Source organism: Dama dama, chromosome 19 (assembly GCF_033118175.1).
Source record: "Dama dama isolate Ldn47 chromosome 19, ASM3311817v1, whole genome shotgun sequence".
Classification (NCBI taxonomy): domain Eukaryota; kingdom Metazoa; phylum Chordata; class Mammalia; order Artiodactyla; family Cervidae; genus Dama; species Dama dama.
The window spans coordinates 80,701,700-80,725,851 of record NC_083699.1 but is presented as its reverse complement, the minus strand read 5'-3'; the positions used below and the strand labels follow the sequence as shown (position 1 = coordinate 80,725,851).

General features: G+C 39.4%; 1 protein-coding gene and 1 long non-coding RNA gene across 4 annotated transcripts in view; both read left to right on the top strand.

The window, feature by feature from the left end:
• The window catches only part of ACAD11 (acyl-CoA dehydrogenase family member 11), a 99,536-nt gene extending 93,508 nt beyond the window's left edge, over positions 1-6,028 (top strand). The window contains exons 19-21 of one of the 3 annotated variants that reach the window (XR_009697038.1): positions 103-202; positions 2,811-2,884; positions 2,999-3,108. Coding sequence is in view for 2 of the 3 variants with exons in the window: in XM_061167599.1 (XP_061023582.1) it covers positions 2,999-3,108; positions 4,202-4,316 (225 nt within the window). In the remaining variant the exon portion in view is untranslated. Of the gene's footprint in view, positions 1-102; positions 1,194-2,810; positions 2,885-2,998; positions 3,109-4,201 lie in introns of those variants that run through there. The other 2 variants (XM_061167599.1, XM_061167600.1) reach the window with 2 other exon arrangements.
• Positions 6,029-12,732: 6,704 nt separating this feature from the next.
• Positions 12,733-23,480, top strand: LOC133073725 (uncharacterized). The gene is made up of 3 exons (XR_009697039.1): positions 12,733-14,918; positions 22,425-22,472; positions 23,185-23,480. It is a non-coding gene; the product is annotated as an uncharacterized LOC133073725 (long non-coding RNA).
• The last annotated feature ends 672 nt before the right edge of the window (positions 23,481-24,152 follow it).

The window sequence follows — 24,152 nt, the reverse complement described above, 5'->3', positions numbered from 1 at the left end:
AATTTTGGAAGCTTCAGAATATTGGAAGCTTCCATTTGATTTTGGTTTAAAGATTATAAATGTATGTCATTTGCCAGTTTTCCTTTCACTGGGCTGCTTTAGGGGATGATTTTCAGGATGAAGAATATCTTCAGCTTTCTCAAGATGCAGCAACAGAAGATAGGAAAATACTAGACTTTATGCAGACTTGGAATTGTACCCGGTATGTCACCTTCTGCCAACCTCTTGACCTTGAGCAAAGTATCTAACTAATCTGCCTATGACCTAGAGTTCCAATGCAGAATAACCAAGTTGATGTAGAATGCAGAGCACTATGCTGCCACATAGAAATGTTTCATAGAAAGTCCTTCTTGTCCTCTGCCGCATTACGTTTCTGGCTTATTTGGAATAAGAACATAAGTATTTAATAACTATAAAATCAATGACACTTCCATGTTCTAGCTATTGTAAATAGTGCTGCAATGAACAGTGGGATTCATGTATCTCTTTCAGTTTTGGTTTCCTCAGGGTATATGCCTAGGAGTGGGATTGCTGGGTCATATGCTGGTTTTATCCCTAGTTTTTTTTAAAGAATCTCCATACCATCTTCCATAGTGGCTATATCAATTTACATTCTCACCAACAGTGCAGGAGTGTTCCCTTTTCTCCACACTCTCTTCAGCATTTATTGTTTGTAGACTTTTTGATGAGGGCCATTCTGACCAGTGTGAGGTGATATCTCATTGTAGTTTTGATTTGCATTATTCTAATAATGAGCAATATTGAGCATCTTTTCATGTGTTTGTTAGTCATCTGTATGTCTTCTTTGGAGAAATATCTGTTTAGATCTTTTTCCCACTTTTTGATTGGGTTGTTTGTTTTTCTGGTATTGAGTTGTATGATCTGCTTGTATATTTTGGAAATTAATCCCTTGTCCATTGTTTCATTTGCTATTGTTTTCTTCTATTCTGAGGGTTGTCTTTTCACCTTGCTTATAGTTTCCTTTACTGTGCAAAAGCTTTTAAGTTTAATCAGGTCCCACTTGTTTACTTTTGTTTGTTTGTTTTGTTTTACAGAGTCATTTTATTTATTTTTTTTCCATTTATTTTTATTAGTTGGAGGCTAATTACTTTACAATATTGTAGCAGTTTTTGCCATACACTGACATGAATCAGCCAGGGATTTACATGTGTTCCCCATCCTGAATCCCCCTCCCACTTCCTTCCCCATCCCATCACTCTGGGTCTTCCCAGTGCACCAGCCCTGATCACTTGTCTCATGCATCCAACCTGGGCTGGTGATCTGTTTCACACTTGATAATATACATGTTTCAATGCTGTTCTCTCAGATCATTCCACCCTCGCCTTCTCCCATAGAGTCCAAAAGTCTGTTCTATGCATCTGTGTCTCTTTTTCTGTCTTGCATATAGGGTTATCATTACCATCTTTCTAAATTCCATATATATGCATTACTATGCTGTATTGGTGTTTATCTTTCTGGCTTACTTCACTCTGTATAAGAGGCTCCAGTTTCATCCATCTCATTAGAACTGATTCAAATGTATTCGTTTTAATGACTGAGTAATATTCCATTGTGTATATGTACCACAGCTTTCTTATCCATTCGTCTGCTGATGGGCATCTCGGTTGCTTCCAAGTCCTGGCTATTATAAACAGTGCTGCGATGAACATTGGGGTTCACGTGTCTCTTTCAGATCTGGTTTCCTCGGTGTGTATGCCCAGGAGTGGGATTGCTGGGTCATATGGCAGTTCTATTTCCAGTTTTTTAAGGAATCTCCACACTGTTCTCCATAGTGGCTATACTAGTTTGCATTCCCACCAACAGTGTAAGAGGGTTCCCTTTTCTCCACACCCTCTCCAGCATTTATTGCTTGTAGACTTTTGTTTTTATTTCCTTTACTCTAAGAGGTGAGTCATAGAGGATCTTGCTTTGATTTATGTCATCGAGTGTTATAGCTATGTTTTCCTCTAAGAGTTTTATAGTTTCTGGTCTTACATTTAGGTCTTAATCCATTTTGCATTTATCTTTGTGTATGGCACTATTTACAATAAAAACAGCACTATTTACAATAGCTAGAACATGGAAACAACCTAGATGTCCATCGATAGATGAATGGATAAAGAAGTTGTGGTACATATACACAGTGGAATATTACTCAGCCATAAAAAGGAACACATTTAAGTCAGTTCTAATGAGGTAGATGAACCTAGAACCTATTAAACAGAGTGGAGTGTATCAGAAAGACAAAGATAAATACCATATTCTAATACATATATACGGAATCTAGAAAAATGGTACTGAAGAATTTATTTACAGGGCAACAATGGAGAAACAGACATACAGAATAGACTTATGGACATGGGGAGAGGGGAGGAGAGGGTGAGATGTATGGAAAGAGTAACATGGAAACTTACATTACCATGTTTAAAATAGATAGCCAACGGGAATTTGCTGTGTCTCAGGAAACTCACACAGGGGCTCTGTATCAACCTAGAAGGGTGGGTTGGGGAGGGAGATGGGAGGGAGTTTCAAAAGGGAGGGGATATATGTATACCTATGGCCGATTCATGTTGAGGTTTGACAGAAAACAGCAAAATTCTGTAAAGCAATTATCCTTCAATAAAAAATAAATTAATTTTTAAAAAATCAATGACACTGCTAAGGGAAAATGATTAGCGAAGACTCTTTACCTCTTTATGATCCCTAACATGAGTATCATTTATCACCTGCCTGAAATCCTTCTGCAAACAAGGCAAGGCAAGTTATAAATAAGTTAATAGAAGTAATTTGGATGAGTTATTTCTTTCCAGAAGGTCTATGTTGACTGAAATATGGCTGCATTAGCGGATCTTTGTTGGCTTTCATCAAAGATCCTGTTTTAGTGGTGAGTGTTTGTGGAAAAGTTCTCTTGTTTCTTTTCACAAAGAAAATACAGATTAGATAAAATTCTGTCACACATATTGTCTAAGAACATTCTTCTTACATCTTGTTTATGTAGATTGCAATGATTAAAGTGGCTGCCCCCCGTACTGTCTGCAAAATTATTGACCGGGCCATCCAAGTGTGTGGAGGTGCGGGTATTTCCCAGGATTACCCTCTGGCTAACATGTGAGTGCTGTGTGCTAAGTAGTTTCAGTCGTGTCCGACTCTTTGCAACCCTATGGATGGTAGCCCACCAGGCTCCTCTGTCCGTGAGATTCTCCAGGCAAGAGTACCAGAGTGGGTTGCCATGCCCTCCTTCAGGGGATCTTCCCTACCCAGGGATCCAACCCACGTGTCTTATGTCTGCTGTATTGGCAGGTAGTTTCTTTACCATTAGCTAACATGTCATCTAATCACCATCTACATTTAATGGGGTTGGGGTTAAATATCTGCAGATGCTTTGATATCATTTACAAAGAAAATAAAAATAACTAACTTACTTTAAAGCATAATTGAAAGCTAACTGAGGTAATATAGGTACTTTACAATAGATCTCTGTACCAATAAATAGTATTATGATTACAATTGTCATTTCACTCAATTGTGTTCACTTTTACCCTGAGAGGGTGCACTGAGGGTTCCTGGACTGTAAATAACTCATGGGGGTTCACCCTGGAACAGGAAGGAGGACAGGCGCAGAGCTGATCAAACAGGGGCCCAGAGCCAGGCTTAGGTAGGCACTTAGGACGCTTTACCACCCACACCCATAGCTGTGGCCAGACTGCGCCGTTCCTGCCAGCCAACACATGGTGAGTGCTGAGATCAAGAAGGTACACTCACCACCGGACATGATACCACCTTCTCTGTCACACTGGAGATAAGAATCTGGTGCCCCATCAGTTTTTCCCCCATCAATTTTTAATAAGAACTGGATATATAGTACTATATATTTATATTATATAAAAGTTATATATTCTTCATGGCCTGTGTCTTACCTAAGATGTCTCCTAGCAACTTCTAGTACCAACAGCAAACCAAGAATGAGATTAAGCCCACTGCACCATGCCATTTAAGTTTCCACTCCCAAATTGAGGACTTTAAAATGACATTTCACAAGCCCTTGGGCGTACTTTTCTTGTTTTTCCCTGTGCAATTTTTCTTATCACTGCCTTGGTGAGATTTCAAACACTAATAATCTTAGCTTAGAATCAGAGTGACTGTTGAAGCATCAGGTTTCTCTGTGATAAGTCCTGCCACTCTGCTCTTTATGTTTTTGCAGGTATGCCCTAGTGCGGACTTTGCGCATAGCAGATGGGCCTGACGAAGTCCACCTCTCAGCAGTTGCAAAAATGGAGCTGAGGGACCAAGCCCAAAGCCTGAGGGCCAAGATATAGGAGGTGACACCACCTCACCTTGATACACACTTCATCAGTGCCAGCATTTGAATATTTTTCCACTTTCTCAGCAGCTTGAGCACAGAATTACTCACTCGCTTTGGTAAAAATTTGAGCATCTGTTTTAATTAAAGGCCTTTGTCATTTCAAGGATCACAGTTGAAATTTTATAATCTCAAGGGTTTAAGTGAAAAAGGAAATTTTATAGCTGTTGTCATTCAGTCTAACACCTAAATGTATATAGCATTTAGTTTTTAAACACACTACTTGTAAAGAAATCATGAAGTAGGTTGGAGAACTAAATCATAAGCATAAAAATATTTTTACTTTTTTACTTTCAGGAATTGTTCCATTTAAATAAATATTAAAGAAATATTTAATCACTACTTTGTAAAAATATAGTGGGATCTCCTTTTGGTTATTGGTTTTAGGGGTTGGTTTAACACTGTGTGGTATTGTTTGCATTGAAAGAAGCATGACTGATTGGGTCATTTTAGAGTTTATATTGTTATAAGTCTCTTCATAATTCAGCAGGAAGCATTTATCCATAAAATCTGATTATGGTTTAAAGTTTACTAGAAGACATGGCATCTTATAAGAAAATAAAATTAAGAAAAATTTCAATTATGTATAAAATGTTGATGTGAACAATGAATGTTTTAACCTACAAGAAAATTATATAGTTTTGAGAGGAGATTAAAAACAATATGCTCTGAACACCATTTTGTTAAAAACAATACCCTAAGCCAACATCCTTGTGGCGTGTTAAATCAGTCCTGCCAGAACTACAGCCCTGGACCACTTGTGAATCTTGAACACCTGAATTATGTGGTCAGCATAACTTAGGAACTGAATTTCTGATTTCTAAAAATTTTAATTAATTTAGATTCTCAACTCAGTTACTGGAAAACTTTTAAGTATGCTCAGAATAACTTGGGTATGTGAATTGTCTTTGGCAAATGTAAATTTTTTGAAGTCTAAATGCAAGTATTTTGAATGAAAATTTAGCACCCAAATTAAGAAAGTAAAAAATATAAACCAGATTTTGAAGACTTGGTATAAAAAAAATAAATGTTTCATTAATACATTTTAAATATTGATTACATGTTGAAATGTTAATATTTTAGATATATTGAATTAAATAAAATATATATTTTAAATTAATTTTACCCATTTCTTGTTACATTTTTAGCTTCTATGGATGCCATTAGAATAGTGTCTGACAAATTTTTTAAATTTTCAAATGAAAGTATTTTGAATTCAAAAAGCTTTAAAACTGTACGTGAATTTACTGATATGCATAAATGATTTCAATCATTGTTTAAATGTTTTCTTGGAGTGGGGGTGGGTACCCGGCATTTGACAAAGACCTGGGTTCTGAGTCTTATGTGTCATGTGGGCTTTGTAAACATTTGCCTTTGAGCCTTAACCTTGTGGTATCTTGTATTTCCTTCTGTATGTTGGGATTAACTTTCAAACTTAGAGGACCCTTATCTACTGAGGGCTTGTGTGATAATCACTGAAGCTGTATAAAAATACTTTGGTACTTGTGAACAACAATAAAGCCTTCTATAAGGCATCCTTTTTTAGGTGGATAAAATCTTATAACCCAAGCTATTCAGTCTTATTACTAGTTTTAAAAATTGCAACTTAGAAGAAATCAAGATTGTTTCTGACCAGTTAGAATTAAAAGTTGTATCTGGTAATTGTAATTTTGTGATAATTTTTTCCTCCTTGAGAAAAACTGGCTGAATTGGTGGTTGACTTATTTCAATTGATCTGTTTTTATCTGTCTGTCATATACGCAGCTGTCCTCTCCCCATGTGATCCATATTCACCTCTCTCACCTACCTTTAATTTATTCAGATAAAATCATATTAAAAAACCGTAGTAAAGATTGTTGAAAGGAAAAATTCCAGTCAACAAAGAATAAAGTAAGACCAAGGGCCCTTTCCCTTAACCACAGTGAGTGCATGGCTGACTGCAAACACGCAGTGGCAGGTCCCTTTCCAGGGCCTCCTCAGGCTGTCCCTGCAAGTCGCTCTGAGCAGTCCACCCAGGACAGTCAGCCCGGTTTGCCAGTCCTTTGAACCCTCACAGGTTTAAAGTCAGAAGTCGCCCTTCAGGTAACCTCACGCAGGAAGGTAGGAAGAAAGGGAGCGCTCACCTGTTAGTGGGCAGCAGCAGGGAAGGAGGGGCAGTGGCTGCCCAACTGGAAGTCGCCATAAGGCTTTACACAAAAGTGGCCACAAAAGGCATGGCTTGTCCAGGGAGTAGCCAGGTAAGGACCTCCAGGAGTTGATGGTTTCACCTTTGAGAACACACAAGAGAAAGTTCGGTTGATCATGGAGGAGCTGAATTTCTCATAAGCCTGTTTACAAGGCTTCCCCCAGGTCCATGTCTCCCCAGCTCTGCCCACAACTCTGGTCTACTTGCATTTCATAGGCCTGTGTTGTTCAGTTGCTCAGTCATGTACGACTCTATGCAACCTCATGGACTGCAGCACACTAGGCTTCCCTGTCCTTCACTATCTCCAGAGTTTGCTTGAACTCATGTCCACTGAGTCAGTGACGCCAACCAACCATTTCATCCTCTGCCTTTCCCTTCTCCTCCTGCCTTCAGTCTTTCCCAGCGTCAGGGAAAGCCTTTCCAGTGAGATGGCTTTCCCATCAGGTGGCCAAATATTGGAGTTTCAGCTTCAGCATCAGTCCTTCCCACGAATATTCAGGGTTGATTTCGTTTAGGATTGACTGGTTTGACCTTGCCGTCCAAGGAACTCTCAAGAGTCTTCTCCAGCATCACAGTTCGAAAGCATCAGTTCTTCAGTGCTCAGACTTCTTTATTGTCCAACTCACATCCATACCAGAAAAACCATAGATTTGATTATACAGACCTTTGCTGGCAAAGTAACAGCTCTGCTTTTTAACACACTGCCTAGGTTTGTCATAGCTTTTCTTCCAAGGAGCAAGTGTCTTTTAATTTCATGGCTGCAGTCACCATCCCCAGTGATTTTGGAGCCCCAGAAAATAAAGTCTGTCTCAAAGATCCTTTCTTGACCACTTGTTCTGAACTAGCATCACCTGCTGTCCAGCCCCTTTACCTACCATTCTTCTCACAGCACGGATCACTTGACATATCTACTTATTTATGGTCTGTCTGCTCACTAGAGTCCACTTTTTTTATGTATTGGAACCATGCATGGCTAGTATGCACTCAAAAAAAGTATGAATGAATGAATTCATGTGCATGATTGCTTTCCTGATCCCTGATTTGCAGTTGTTGAGAAGGCAAAGCATTTATTTGTAAGTCTGCAAAAAAAACAATGGAAGCCTGAGCACTAGCCCAAGAACACAGAGGCTGGACAACAGACCCAGACCGAAAGTGAACATGAAAGTCTTCACTGGGACTGAGAAAGGATATCAGAGCCCCAGTAGTGGGGGCACACAGCAGTTTGGGCTGATCAACTGATGAAATACTTTAATGAGTATTACATTAGTACTTTAAAAAAGTATACATTAATACTTTAATGAGTATTTAACAATTCAGAGAATGCACATTTACTTATTTTCTTTCTTTTTTAAAAATTTCAGTTATTTTTAATTGAAGGAAAATTGCATTACAATATTGGTTTGATTTTTGCCATCCATCAACATGAATTAGCCATAGGTGTATATATGTCCCTTCTTTCTCGAACCTCCCTTCCACCTCCCACCTTTTCCCATCCCTCTATATTGTTACAGAGCCCCAGTTTGAGTTCCCTGAGGAACACAACAAATTTCCACTGGCTATCTGTTTTATATATGGTAGTGTGTATGCGTCCAAACTGCCCTCTCCATTTATCTCACCCTCTACTTCCTGCCTTGTACCCTTGGCCATAAGTCTCTTCTCTATGTCTGTGTCTCCATTGCTGACATGCAGATAGGTTCATCAGTACCATCTTTCTAGATTCCATGTATATGTGTTAATATATGATATTTGCTTTTCTCTTTCTGACTTACTTCACTCTGTATAATAGGCTCTGGGTTCATCCACCTCATTAGAACTGACTAAAATGTGTTCCTTTTCATGGCCAAGTAGTAGTCCATCATATATATGTACCATAATTTTTTTATCCATTCATCTGTTGATGGGCATCTAGGTTGCTTCCATGTCCTAGCTATTGTAAATAGTGCTGCAAGGAACATTGGGGTACATATGTCTTTTTCAGTTTTGGTTTCCTCACAGTATATGCCTATAAGTGGTATTGCTAGGTCACATGCTGGTTTTATTGCTAGTTTTTTTTAAAAAAAAAACAAAACTCCATACTGTCTTCCATTGTGGCTATATCAATTTACATTCCCACCAGCAAGAGGGTTCCCTTTTCTCTGCATCCACTCCAGCACTGGTCATTTGTGGAATTTTTTGATGATGGTCATCCTGACTGGTGTGACGTGATATCTCAGTGTGGTTTTGATTTCCGTTTCTGTAAGAATGAGCGATGTTGAGCATTTTTTCTTGTGTTTGTTAGCTATCTGTATGTCTTCTTTGGAGAACTGTCTGTTTAGGTCTTTTTCCCACTATTTGAGGTTTTGTTTTTATTTTCTGGTATTGAGTTGTATGATCTGCTTGTATATTTTGGAAATTAATCCTTTGTCCGTTGTTTCATTTGCTATTATTTTCTCCCATTCTGAGGGTTGTCTTTTCACCTTGTTTATAGCTTCCTTTGCTGTGCAAAATCTTTTAAGCTACTTAGGTCCCACTTATTTATTTTTGTTTTCATTTCCATTATTCTAAGAGGTGGGGCATATTTATTTTTTAAAAATTTTCTTGATGTGGAGTCCAACCTAATCAGCCAGAGTGCTGTGATCAGCTCAAGGTACAGAGGGAAGACAGGATAACTAAGAAAAACAAAACCACATTCAGTGATTGTTAGAATTTTCTAATTTTCCAAATTAGGATTCAGGGAAGAGTCCTCACTTAATTCAGGGCAAAAAGCATTCAGGGTTTATGATCCTGCCATAATATTTTTATTATTATTTCTTCAGGTATCTCTTTCTCATAATTTTGTGATTATCATGAAGAAAATCCACAAACATTCTAGTGTAAGAGTGTGGTTGCAATAGCTTTGTAAAACAAGAGTTTCTTTAAAAAAATTATTTTTAATTGGAGGATAATTCCTTTACAATGTTGTGTTGGTTTCTGCCGTATGTGACTCAGCCTTAAGTATACATATATCCCCTCCTTCTTGAATCTCTCTCCTACTACATCCCTCTAGGTCATCACAGAGCACCAGGTTGAGTTCCCTGTATTATACAGCAGCTTCCCAGTAGCTATCTATTTTTTTTATTCTCATTATACACTTTATTCAAGGAATCTTTGTTGAATAATATAATCCTACAATATAGAAAGTAAGTTAAAGTAGATGCACAAAAGTATCTGTGTGAAATCTTGGATACTATAGAAGCAGACCATTTATAGTGGTGAGGGATTTGTACATGAAACATGGACAAGGCTTTGCTTTATTCCAACACAGCACAGTCCACATTTAATGATACATATGATCTGAGAGAACAATTCAGCAAGTTAAAGACACTGATGATGCTCCAAAGATTCTGGTTGGTAATGAATGTGACTTGGAAGATGACAGAGTTGTAAGAAAGGAACAAGTTGAAATCCAGCAAGAAAATAGAACAACTGTGTGTTCTTTGACTCCTCTGGGAGTGTTTGAGGGTCTCCTGCAGAGGCATGGGTCAACATTGGCGTGCCGCTGGGAGGGGGCACTGGCCAGCAGCCTCCACCACTAGCTGTCTACTTAACATATGGTCATGTGTATGTTTCCATGCTACTCTCTCAATTCATCCCACCCTCCCTTCCCCCACTGTGTCCACAAGTCTGTTGTCTATGTCCGTGTCTCTATTCTTGCCCTGCAAAGAGGTTCATCCATACCATTTTTCTAGATTTCGTATATATGTGTTAATACATAATTATTTCTTCCCTGGTAGCTCAGATAGTAAAAAATCTGCCTGCAATACAGGTTCTGTACCGGTTTGATCCCTGGGTTGGGAAGATCCCCTGGAGTAGGGAATGGCAACCCACTCCAGTGTTCTTGTCTAGAGAATTCCAAGGACAGAGGGATTCTCTCACTTAGAAAACTCTTCCCCAGTCCTGTATTCTCAAGGCTTACTCCCTTCCTGTAAATGTAACATTTTAGGTGTTTTCTCTGTGATCACCCCATCCAAATGTCTCTGCCCTTCTAATATATACACACATACACTCCTTACCCCTTCCTCTGGTTTGGCTTTCTCCTGAGAATGTCCAGCTTGTAACATACTATGTATGTTTCTGTTTCATTTGGCTTATTATCCCCCCATTTCCCATTAAGAAGTGTGCTTTAGCAGAGAGGGGATTTGTGTGTTTGCCTCAGTGCTACACACTTAGTGTCACTTAGTGTCTAAAACAGTGCCCAGCCGGTGCATATTAGATCCTCACTAAACATTTGTTGAAAGTGTCAATGGAATTCCTCCAGCTACTGGAGCTCAGGGATCCCAGGAAGTTTGCTTTCCTCTCCATCAGGAGTGTGCAGCACTGACTCATGTTTACTCACTGGCCATGTGTGTGTTAGTCACTCAGTCGTGTCTGACTCTGCAACCCCTGGACTGTAGCACGCCAGGCTCCTCCATTCATGGAATTCTCTAGGCAAGAATACTGGAGTGGGTTGCCATGACCTCCACTCACTGGCCATGCAGATGCCTAAAAGAACTAAAGCCCTGTTTCTCAATTCTGGTTGAACATCAGAATCCCAGTTTAACGAAGACTCAAGTGCCCCAGCCCAACCCGAATCCAGTGCTGGTGATGGTGACTTCAGGAGTGACTTGAAGGGATTCTGGAGAAACGAGGGCCACTCCCTGCAAATCCCAATCAGGTCTGTTTTAGAGTGTCTGGCTGAAAACCCCAGAAAGAGACTGGCTAATGTGTGCTAAAGGAAACCTGCTAGGCGAATGTGGAAACAGAAGACCAAGAAAGACTGGAGGCTCTTGCCAGAAAAGGCCACAAGGGAGGGAGAGCAACTGACCAGCAGAGCTGACCTCCCTGGGCCCCACGCTCCTCAGATGCACCTCTGCCCCACCCCGCCACTCAGGTTCCGAGGAGCCCTGGCTGGCCAAACTAAACTGCAGAGATCACCAGGGCCTGTTCTGCAACAGAGAGAGAAAAGAGAAACAGCATCTGCCACATGTATGGTTTTTTTTTTTTTTTTTTTTTTCTTTTTGTAGACATGTATTTTTATTTCTCTTGAGAAAAGATGTAGGAATGGGGTTTCTAGGTCAAAAGTGTATGTTTAACTTTTTAGGAAAACAGGCAAAGCAATGGGTTTCCCCAGTGGCTCAGCAGTAAAGAATACACCTACAACACAGGAGACATGGGTTCAGTCCCTGGATAGGGACGATCTCCTGAAGCAGGGTATGGCAACCCACTCTAGTATTGTTGCCTGGAGAATCCCATGGACAGAGGAGCCTGGCGGGCTACAGTCCATGGGGTCTCAAAGAGTCAGACATGACTGAGCACAGCACAGGCAAAGTAACAAGGATATATTTACAGGACAGAGAATTGTAGACATTATTTTGTAATAACTTTTTTTAACCTAGTACAAAGTATTTCTTTTAATTGTAAAAGAAAACTTTAATTATAAAACTGCCATATTCTTATTGTAAATAATTCATATATTCAGAAGAGTGTAAGGTAAACATAGAAGCCCCTCTGGCAGTTGCTTACTTTTCAGATTTTTCATGCATATACAAATACATATGGATAAATATAAACATATATGTGTGTATACAAATATGTACACACACATCTATATTATTCCACAAATGGGATCCTATTATAACAATATTTCACAACTTACTTTTTAAACATTTAAAACTTGATCATTGTTTCTTTTTTTTTCCATTTATTTTTATTAGTTGGAGGCTAATTACTTTACAGTATTGTAGTGGTTTTTGCCATACATTGACATGAATCAGCCATGGATTTACATGTATTCCCCATCCCGATCCCTCCTCCCACCTCCCTCTCTACCCGATTCCTCTGGGTCTTCCCAGGGCACCAGGCCTGAGCACTTGTCTCATGCATCCAACCTGGGCTGGTGATCTGTTTCACCCTAGATAATATACATGTTTCGATGCTGATCTCTCGAAACATCCCACCCTCGTCTTCTCCCACAGAGTCCAAGAGTCTGTTCTGCACATCTGTGTCTCTTTTTCTGTTTTGCATATAGGGTTATCGTTACCATCTTTCTAAATTCCATATATATGTGTTAGTATACTGTATTGGTCTTTATCTTTCTGGCTTACTTCACTCTGTATAATGGGCACCAGTTTCATCCATCTCATTAGAACTGGTTTTAAATTGTCTAGTGCCACATTTCAGTTCAGTTCAGTTGCTCAGTTGTGTCTGACTTCTTGCAACCCCATGAACAGCAGCATGCCAGGCCTCCCTGCCCATCACCAACTCCCAGAGTTTACCCAAACTCATGTCCATTGATCGGTGATGCCATCCCACCATCTCATCCTCTGTTGTCCCCTTCTCCTCCTGCCCTGAATCCCTCCCAGCATCAGGGTCTTTTCCAATGAGTTAGCCCTTCGCATCAGGTGGCCAAAGTACTGGAGTTTCAGCTTCAGCATCAGTCCTACCAATGAACACCCAGGACTGATCTCCTTTAGGATGGACTGGTTGGATCTCCTTGCAGTCCAAGGGACTCTCAAAGGTCTTCTCCAACACCACAGCTCAAAAGCATCAATCCTTTGCCCTTAGCTTTCTTTATAGTCCAACTCTCACATCCATACATGACTACATTTAAAGAAACATTAAAAATTAATTTTAACTATATATTTTATTTAACCTAATATATCCAAATATTGGGGCTTCCCTGGTGGCTCAGTGGTAAAGAATCTGCCTGCAATGCAGGAGATGCCAGAGACATGGGTTCAGTCCCTGGGTCAGGAAGATTCCCTGGAGGAGGGCATGGGAACCCACTCCAGTATTCTTGCCTGGAGAATCCCATGGACAGAAGAGCCTATTGGGGCCTCAGAGTCAGACATGACTGAAGTGATTGAGCACACACACAGACACACACACACACACACATCCATATATTATCATTCCAACATGTAATCAATAACAACAATTACCAGTAAGATATTTTTCACTTTTTCCCCCCAAAAAAGTATATTTTACATTTACAACACATGTCAATTTGGAAGATAATTTTTCAATGCAAATACTTGAACTGTAAAAAGTTAATTGTAGTTTTCATAAAACTTACAGTTGAAAAAATAGATTCATATACTTGAATTGTTTCATACACATTAAAAGTTTTTAAAAGCATCAGTTTTTAAATGTAAAAAAAGTTAATTAAAATAAAATTTAAAAATTAGTTTATCAGATACATTTCAAGTGCTCAGTAGTTACAAATGGCCAGTGGCTTTTGTGCTGGCCAATATGACCATGAGACACTGACTGACCAGCCTCACTAAATGCAGGAAAGGCCTTGGGGCATTAGATATGGAGAACAGATGCTAAGCAGCCAAAAGCAACTATTTACCACTGTGACTGAGGGAAGGTAGTATTTTTATATCTTCTATGTTTTTGTCTGGTGAAGGAAGGTTAACTCCAGGGCATTTCCTTTATTTAGAAAAGAAAAGAAAACAAACTCATAATGAAAAGGAACTGCTAAGTATTTCTACCAAGGGTTCTGTGGTAAGCCATTCCTAAAGATCATGCGAGGGGAAAATTGGTATCTGTTCAAGGCAGTTAAGGTTTCCAAGTAGGAAAAAAGCTTGGCTCTAATACATAGTAACAGAAGGGTATAAACTCAGTCTCTTGAGATCACATATTTGATTCATGAGGCAGAGTTCTCCCCGCTTCATGGGAATTAATAATAATCTTGTCACGGAAATGGAGACAACACTTTTAATAAAATTCAAAACTGTGATCATCAGTTATTCTCTCCCAACCAATCCTCTACAAATTGTTCATGATGTTTGTTCAAATTGTTTGGCTTCAGGGGAGATGACCTCAGATGATCTACTTGCTGCATTTCATTCCGTTTAGTCCATTATAACTCCTATAACTGTTTGCAAGACACTAAAGGAACTTTCTACTACTAAGGGACTAAACCAGGAATGAGGCTGGAGGGATGACCCTCACATCAGGTGCAGATGTTCGGTGCTTCCTTCTCAAAGCGCTGACTGCACGTGAGTCTGCATCCTCAGCCAGCTCTCACAGGTAATCGCATGGCAGACCCACCCAGACCTGCGGACCTCTGTCCCCTTTGCTCAAAGTTAGATTTAAATTCTAAATCCATTTGAAACCTTTTTGCAAGAAGTCTCCTGCCAACCCATCAAGACAGCTAGACTAAATCCCAAAGGAGTAAATAATTTGACAGGCAAACCCATAATATGTTGCAATCCTCACATACTAAGTTAATGGGAATTTTTTTGTTCTTAACCTTTCTTTTAGGGTTAGAAATCTCTCAGCTGGAATTCCATCACCTCCACTAGTTCTGTTTGTAGTAGTGCTTCCTAAGGTCCACTTGTCTTCACATTCCAGGATGTCTGGTTCTAGGTGAGTGACCATACCACTGTGGTTACACGGGTCATTAAGAACTTTTTTGTACAGTTCTTTTGTGTATTCTTGCACAGTTCGTTTGTGTATTCTTGCCACTTCTTCTTAATCTCCTCTGCTTCTGGTAGGTCCTTGCCATTTCTGTCCTTTATTGTACCCCTCGTTGCATGAAATGTTCCCTTGGTATCTCTAATTTTCTTGAAGAGATCTCTAGTCTTTCCCATTCTATTGTTTTCCTCTATTTCTTTGCATTGTTCACTTAAGAAGGCTTTCTTATCTCTCCTTGTTTTTCTCTGGAACTCGGCATTCAGTTGGGTGTATCTTTCTCTTTCTTTTTGCCTTTCCTTTCTCTTCTTTTCTCAGCTATTTGTAAGCCCTCCTCAGACAACCACTTTGCTTTCTTGCATTTCTTTTTCTTGGGGATGGTTTTAGTCACTGCCTCCTGTACAATGTTATGAACCTCCATCTATAGTTCTTCATGCACTCTGTCTATCAGATCTAGCCCCTTGAACCTATTCATCACCTCTGTATAATCATATACATCACCTCACTGTATAATCATAAGGGATTTGATTTAGGTCATACCTGAGTGGCCTAGTGGTTTTCCCTACTTTCTTCAATTTGAGCTTGAATTTTGCAATAAGGAGCTGATGATCTGAGCCACAGTCAGCTCCTGGTCTTATTTTTGCTGACTGTATAGAGCTTCTCCATCTTCAGCTGCAAAGAATACAATCAATCTGATTTTGGTATTGACCATCTGGTGATGTCCATGTGTAGAGTCACCTCTTGTGTTTTGTTGGAAGAGGGTGTTTGCTGTGATCAGTGAGTTCTCTTGGCAAAACTCTGTTAGTCTTTTCCCTGTTTCATTTTCTACTCCAAAGCCAAACTTGCCCATTACTCCAGGTATCTCTTGACTTCCTACTTTTGCATTCCAGTCCCCTATGATGAAAAGGACATCTTTTTCTGGTCTTAGTTCTAGGAGGTCTTGTAGGTCTTCATAGTTGTTCAACTTCAGCTTCTTCAGTATTATGGTTGGGGCATAGACTCAGATTACTGTGATATTGAAAGGTTTGCTTTGGAAATGAATGGGCATCATTCTGTTGTTTTTGAGACTGCACCCAAGTGCTGCATGTCAGACTCTTTTATTGACTATGAGGTCTACTAATTTCCTTCTCAGGGATTCTTGCCCACAGTGTAATGGCCATCTGAATTAAACTTCACCCATTGCAATCCATTTTAGTTCACTGATTCCCAAAATGTCAATCGATGTTCACTCTTGCCATCTCCTGTTTGACCACATCCAATTTACCTTGACTCATGGACCTAACATTCCTGATTCCTATGTAGTATTGTTCTTTACAGCATGGGACTTTTCTTTCACCATCAAACACATCCACAACTGAGCATAATTTCCACTTTGGCTCTGCCTCTTCATTCTTTCTGGAGCTATTTCTCCGCTCTTCCCCAGTAGCATGTTAGACACCTACCAACCTGGGGGCTCATCTTTCAGTGTCATATCTTTTTGCCTTTTCATATTGTCCATGGGGTCCTCAAGGCAAGAATACTAAAGAATACTAAGAATACTAGTTTGCCATTCCCTTCTCCAGTGGACCACATTTGTCAGGCCCTGCCTAGCAGGGACCTGCCCTTCAGTAGCTCCACATAGCTGGATGACATGCTCAGCACCCTCATTATCCCACTGCTGGTTATCCCATTCAACACACCTTGTTGAGTGTGTAAACCTTCACTGGCCAATGGATATTGACTATTGGATGTGGTGCCGGAGAAGACTCCTGAGAGTCCCTTGGACAGCAGGGAAATCAAACCAATCAATCCTAAAGGAAATCAACGCTGAATATACATTGGAAGGACTGATGCTGAAGCTCCAATACTTTGGCTACCTGATGGGAAGAGCCAACTCATTGGAAAAGACCCCGATGCTGGGAAAGATTGAGGGCAAGAGAAGAGGGTGACAGAGGATGAGAAGGTTAGATGGTATCACTGACTCGATGCACATGAGTTTGAGCAAACTCCAGGAGATTGTGAAGGACAGGGAGGCCTGATGTGCTGCAGTTCATGGGGTCACAAAGAGTCAGACAGGGCTGAGTGACTGAACAACAGCAACAAACTTTGTTTTGCGGACAAAGTTTGAAAAGCCATCCAGAAGAAGAGAGGCAGAGGCCATCAGTTACAGAAGCTTTACCGTTTTTTTCCAAGTGGAGCACGAGTGCTGAGGGACTTAAAATAGTTTCTTCCTATTCAGTGTTGCCGCCTCATGATTCTTTAAAGTATTAGATCATAAAGACTTTGTATTTATATCGAGATGAAGCAACATGACCCTAGACCAACTAGAATTGACAGAACACCAGATTAACTTTAGAGCTGAGGAGGGAAAAAACCTCATTCCCAAGCAGTTCACCCAGTCCATCTGAGTGCCCACGGGGGACACACTTGCCCACAGACCTGGGTTCTCCTGGCCCTCAGGAGGCCTTTCAGCCAGGTGACAACTCCCTTAACCTAAAACCCCCACCCATTTATACTAGGAAGTGCCAGGTTTTCATCAATCACATGACCTTGAGAAAATAAACTGGTACTTACATGGAAGATATTTTCCAAATTTCTAAGATCCCATTTCCACTGCAGAAAGTTGAGCATGGTGAACAAAATGAGTCAGAAGCAACTTCAGCTGAAGAATCTAAAAGCAGGAAGCAAAAGAGGATCAGAGATGGGATTTCTCCTCACTTTGGACCTCCAGCCCCAACTCTAAACATCAGGGGGTCAAATTCTGAGCAGCTGGCATTGTTGAAAATACCTAGAAGTCAGAGGAGACTTCTGTCTGTTCCAATTATAGATTGGAACAGCAATCTGTAATTTTGTGAACAGCCCATACCATTTACAGCACTGAGCAGCTCTGGCTCAGACACAGCCCAGGATTCTATTAAGGCCAACTGGTAAAACTTTGCCATTAACTATCAATTGTATATTGTTAATTTATTTTTTTGTTTTTTTATTGAGAAAAACTGATTTATACAAGCACAGTTCAATTCATTGACCAAATACCTAGTGAATTTCTACTATGTTCTAAGTATAATACTAAATTTGGGGGGATCTAAGATGGATAAGACAGACATGATCCCTGAACCCACAGAACTTACTTCCTGTGGGGAGATGGTCAGGTCAATACAAGGCTTTCATTAACAGAGTTGACAATATCAGGGGGGTCATGGGAGGCTCTCAGACCTGAAGAACACTGCTATGAGAAGAACAGTGCTATAAGAAGGTTTGGAGGAAAAGGTTGGAAAATTCTAGAAACTGAGCAGTTCACTATTTGGGGGATGATACAGAGATAGCAGGAGAGATGATGCCAGAGAAAGAAGGGGCTGGAACATGAAGGGCCCTGGGGCCAAAGACAAGCCACTGGACCTGGTCCCGATAGCAGTGAGGAGTCAAGGAAGTGAACGTGGATTAAAAAGGTCATACCTGATTTGAGAACTATTGCTCCATGAAATATGGATTAGACTCAGACCATGTTAGAAGTCAGACACCAAGGAGGATCCTACTGCACTGAACTAAGGCAACATGTTGGAAGGTTTTGCAGTGGGGAGACAGACTGGAGATGGATGCTGGAGATATTTAAGGTGGTAGAAGAAATAAAATGTAGTTAATTAAAAGTGATGTTGTAAGAGAGGCTGAAATCAAGGATGATGCTCATGGAATGGCATGGCAACTGGCCAGGAATAGAAGGTTAACTCTTTTATTTAATGGATTTTATTTTAGTTTTCACTTTAAACCTTTGATGTGGCTGAAATATACATGCATGTAAGTAAATAAGGTGGGGCCACTCTATGGACCCTTTCTTATACAGGGTGGGATCTATATGAAGGTAGCCAGTTGCCTCATTAATCCATTTCTCCTCTCTCACCCACATACACACACATGCCTAGGGGAAAGGGCATCTTTATTACATGCTATTTGTCATGTACTTGGACTGATAGTTTGACTGTTTGCTTCTGTTGACCGTTTATGTTTACAGTGCCTATGTCAAGTTTCAGTTTTCTGTAGCTTTTTAATGTATTTTAAAAACTGGTTGAACACAAAGATAAATTCAAAATAGATTAAAGACCTAAATGCAAGACCAGAAACTATAAAACTCTTAGAGGAAAACATAGAGAGAACACGTGTTGACATAAATCAAAGCAAGATCCTCTGTGACCCACCTCCTAGAGTAACGGAAATAAAAACAAAGGTAAACAAGTGGGACCTGATTAAATTTAAAAGCTTTCGCACAGCAAAGTAAACTATAAGCAAGGTGAAAAGACAACCCTCAGAATGGGAGAAAATAATAGCAAATGAAACAACGGACAAAGGGTTAATTTCCAAAATATACAAGCAGATCATACAAGTCAATACTAGAAAAACAAACAACCCAATCAAAAAGTGGGGAAAAGACCTAAACAGACATTTCTCCAAAGAAGACATACAGATGGCTAATAAACACATGAAAAAATGCTCAACATCGCTCATTATTTAGTTCAGTTCAGTTCAGTTGCTCAGTCGTGTCCAACTCTTTGTGACCCCATGAATCGTAGCATGCCAGGCCTCCCTGTCCATCACCAACTCCCGGAGTTTACACAGAGTCCATCGAGTCAGTGATGCCATCCAGCCATCTCATCCTCTGTCGTCCCCTTCTCGTCCTGCCCCCAATCCCTTCCAGCATCAGGGTCTTTTCCAATGAGTCAACTCTTCGCATGAGGTGGCCAAAGTATTGGAGTTTCAGCTTCAACATCAGTCGTTCCAATGAACACCCAGGACTGATCTCCTTTAGGAGGGACTGGTTGGATCTCCTTGCAGTCCAAGGGACTCTCAAGAGTCTTCTCCAATACCACAGTTCAAAAGCATCAAATTTTTGGCATTATTATTAGAGATATGCAAATAAAAACTGCAATGAGATATTATCACATACCAGTCAGAATGGCCATCATCAAAAAGTCCACAAACAGTAAATACTGGAGAGAGTGTGGAGAAAAGGGAACACTCTTGCACTGTTGGTGGGAATGTAAATTGATACAGCCACTATGGAAGACAGTATGGAGATTCCTTAAAAACTAGGAATAAAACCAGCATATGTCCCAGCAATCCCACTCCTAGGCATATATCCTGAGGAAACCAAAATTGAAAAAGACACCTGCATCCCATTGTTCACTGCAGCACTATTTACAATAGCTAGAACATGGAAACAACCTAGATATCCATCGACAGATGAATAGATAAAGAAGTTGTGGTACATATACACCATGGAATATTACTCAGCCATAAAAAGGGACACATTTGAGTCAGTTCTAATGAGGTGGATGAACCTAGAACCTATTATATAGAGTGAAGTGAATCAGAAAGAGAAAAATAAATATTGTATTCTTACGCATGTATACGGAATCTAGAAAAATGGTACTAAAGAATTCATTTACAGGGCAGCAGTGGAGAAATAGACATAGAGAATAGACTTATGGACATGGGAAGAGGGGAGGAGAGAGTGAGATGAATGGAAAGAGTAACATGGAAACTTACATTACCATATGTAAAGTAGATAGCCAACAGGAATTCACTTTATGTCTCAGGAAAGTCAATCAGGAGCTCTGTATCAGTCTAGAGGGGTGGGATGGAGAGGGAGATGAGACGGAGGTTCAAAAGGGAGGAGATATATGTATACCTGGTGGCTCAGAGGTTAAAGCGTCTGCCTGCAATGAGGGAGACCCGGGTTTGATCCTTGGGTCGGGAAGATCCCCTGGAGAAGGAAATGGAAACCCACTCCAGTATTCTTGCCTGGGAAATCCCATGGAAGGAGGAGCCTGGTGGCCTACAGTCCATGGGGTTGCAAAGAGTCGGACACGACTGAGCAATTTCACTCACTTTATGGCTGATTCATGCTGAGGTTTGACAGAAAACAGCAAACTTCTGTAAAGCAGTTTTCCTTCAATAAAAAAATAATAAATTAAAAAAATTGGTTGAGTAATTCATTTTCCGGTTTCTTTCTAATATTTCTGTAATATTCTTACAAATGAGCCATAAAATCATTTTGTTGGCATTTTGATTGAGATTGTGTTAAGTTTACTTTAGGGACAACTTATATCTCTACAATATTGAATCATCCTACCCAGGAATAAGACATGGCTGTCCATTCAAGAATTCATCTATGTTGCCCAGTAGAGGGCTAGTCATCATAGAAAACTTGCACATTCCATATTAAAGTTATTCCTAAATGTTTTCTTCCTTTTGTTGTGGATAATAGTTTGTCTATTGTATTTCCCATATAGTTTGTATGCACAAAAGCTGTTTTACCTTTTTTAAAAAAAAATGAAGTATAGTTGATTTATAATGTTGCATTAGTTTCTGCTGTAGAGCAGATTTATTCAGTTATACATATATATATATATATATTTTCATATTCTTTTCCAATATAGTTCATTATAAGACACTGAATATAGTTCCCTGTATTATACAGTAGGTCCTTGTGGATTGTCTGTTTTACAGACAGCATTATGTGTATGTGAATCCAAAATTCCTAATCCATTCCTCCCAGGCCCTTTCCCCTTCAGTAAGCATATGTTTGTTTCCTGTGTCTGTGAGTCTGTTTCTGTTTTGTAAATAAGTTTATTTACATCATATTTTAGATTCCCTGTATACATGATATCAAATGATATTTGTCTTTCTCTGACTTACTTCACTTAGTGTGATCACCTCTAGGTCCAACCATGTTGCTGCAAATGTTATCATTTCATTCTTTTATGTGGCTGAGTAGTATTCCATTTTATACATGTACCACTTCTTCTTTATCTATTCATCTGTTGATGGATGTTTGTACCCTTTTTAAAGATTCCATATGTAAGTGATATATTTGTCTTTTTCTGTCTGACTTATTTCACTCAGTATGACAATCTCTGTATCCATCTATGTTGCTGCAAATGGCATTGTTTCATTTTTAATGGCTGCATAATATTCCACTGTATATACATACCACATCTTCTTTATCCATTTCTCTGTTGATGAATATTTAGGATATTTATGTCTTGACTATTTTAAACAGTGCTGCTATGAACATTGGTGTGCATGTATCTTTCCAAACTAGTGTTCTCTGGATATATGCCCAGGAGTGGGATTACTGGATCATATAGTAGTTCCATTTTTTTTTTTTAAAGAATCTTCATACTGTTCTCCATAGTAGATGCACCAATTTACACTCCCACCAACAGTGTAGGAGGGTTCTCTTTTCTCTACACATTCCCCAGCATTTATTGTTTAGAGACTTTTTGATTAACAGTGTGACGTGGTACCTCACTGTGGTTTTGATTTGCATTTCTCTAGTAATTAGAAATGTGGAGCATCTTTTGAAGTGTCTATTTGTCATCAGGATGCCTTCTTTGGAGAAGTATCTATTTAGGCTTTCTGCCATTTTTTTGATGCTGTTGTTTCTTTGATATTGAGTTGTATGACTGTTTGTATATTTTGCAGATTAATTCCTTGTCGGTTGCATCATTTGCAAATATTTTCTCCCAGTCTGTAAGTTGCCTTTTTGTTTTGCTTATGGTTTCCTTTGCCATGCAACAGCTTGTAACTTTGTTTCATTTGTTTATTTTTGCTTTTATTTCTATTGTCTTAGGAGACTGGCCTAGCGATGTTAAAGAATGTTTTGCCGGTGTTCTCTCCTGGGAGTTATACGGTGTCATGTCTTATATTTAATTCTTTAAGATATTTTGAATTCATTTTTTGGTATGATGTGAAACTTCATTCAAACTTCACTAATTTACATGACACTGTCCAACTTTCTCAATACCACTTGCCAAAGAGGTTGTCATTTTTCTCCATTGTATATTCTTGCCTCCTGTGTCAAAGATTAATTGACTGGACTCTAGTCTGTTCCATTGATCCATATGTCTATTTTGGTGCCAACACTGCATTGTTTTGATTACTGCAGCTTTGTAATATTATCTGAAGTCTGGGAATATTACCTTCAGTTTTGCTCTTTTTCTTCAGGATTGTTTTGTCAATTCTGGGTCATTTGTGGTTCCATATAAATTTGGGGATTATTTGCTGTAGTTCTTTGAAAAACCTCCTAGGTAATTTGATAGGGATCACATTAAATCTGTAGATTGCTTTGGGTAACAAATAATTTTAACAATATTAATTCTTCCAATGTAAGAGCATGAGATATCTTTCTATGCTTTCCATAAAAAAATTTCTTTTTTTTTTTTTTTTCATGGAAACAACCTAGATGCCCATCAGCAGATGAATGGATAAGGAAGCTGTGGTACATATACACCATGGAATATTACTCAGCCATTAAAAAGAATTCATTTGAACCAGTCCTAATGAGATGGATGAAGCTGGAGCCCATTATACAGAGTGAAGTAAGCCAGAAAGATAAAGAACATTACAGCATACTGACACATGTATATGGAATTTAGAAAGGTGATAACGATAACCCTATATGCAGAACAGAAAAAGAGACACAGAAATACAGAACAGACTTTTGAACTTTGTGGGAGAATGTGAGGGTGGGATATTTCAAAAGAACAGCATGTATACTATCTATGGTGAAACAGATCACCAGCCCAGGTGGGATGCACGAGACAAGTGCTCCGGCCTGGTGCACTGGGAAGACCCAGAGGAATCGGGTGGAGAGGGAGGTGGGAGGGGGGATCGGGATTGGGAATACATGTAAATCCATGGCTGATTCATATCAATGTATGACAAAACCCACTGGAAAAAAAAAATAATAATAAAAATTAAAAAAAAAAAATTTCTTTTTAAAAGTTTTTGTTTTACTGATTTTTAGTTTCTCCTTAGTATGTATTGACTTTTTAAATTTAGCTTTTTTTTAAATAAAAAATGTACATGTCTGAATTCAATGGTTCAAAGCTAGTTATAAAAAACACCAGTGGTTCATCCTCCCACATTTTCAACTTGCCAACTTCCCATTCCCACAGGCAAGCATGTGAAACTTATAAGCTAATTGGTAAGTGTGACTACCTACTTCTAAGTATGCAAGCATGCTGCTACTCATCTCCTAGGTTTTGCTTTGAAAAGATTTCAAACCTTCAGAAAAATTTCAGGGAGAATAAAATTAACACCCGACTATTCTCATCTAGATTCACGTTTCTTTCTCTCTCTGTCCCCTTCTCTCTCTCTCTCTCTCTCTCTGTGGTATTTGACAATTAGTTGCAGACATCATGTCATCCC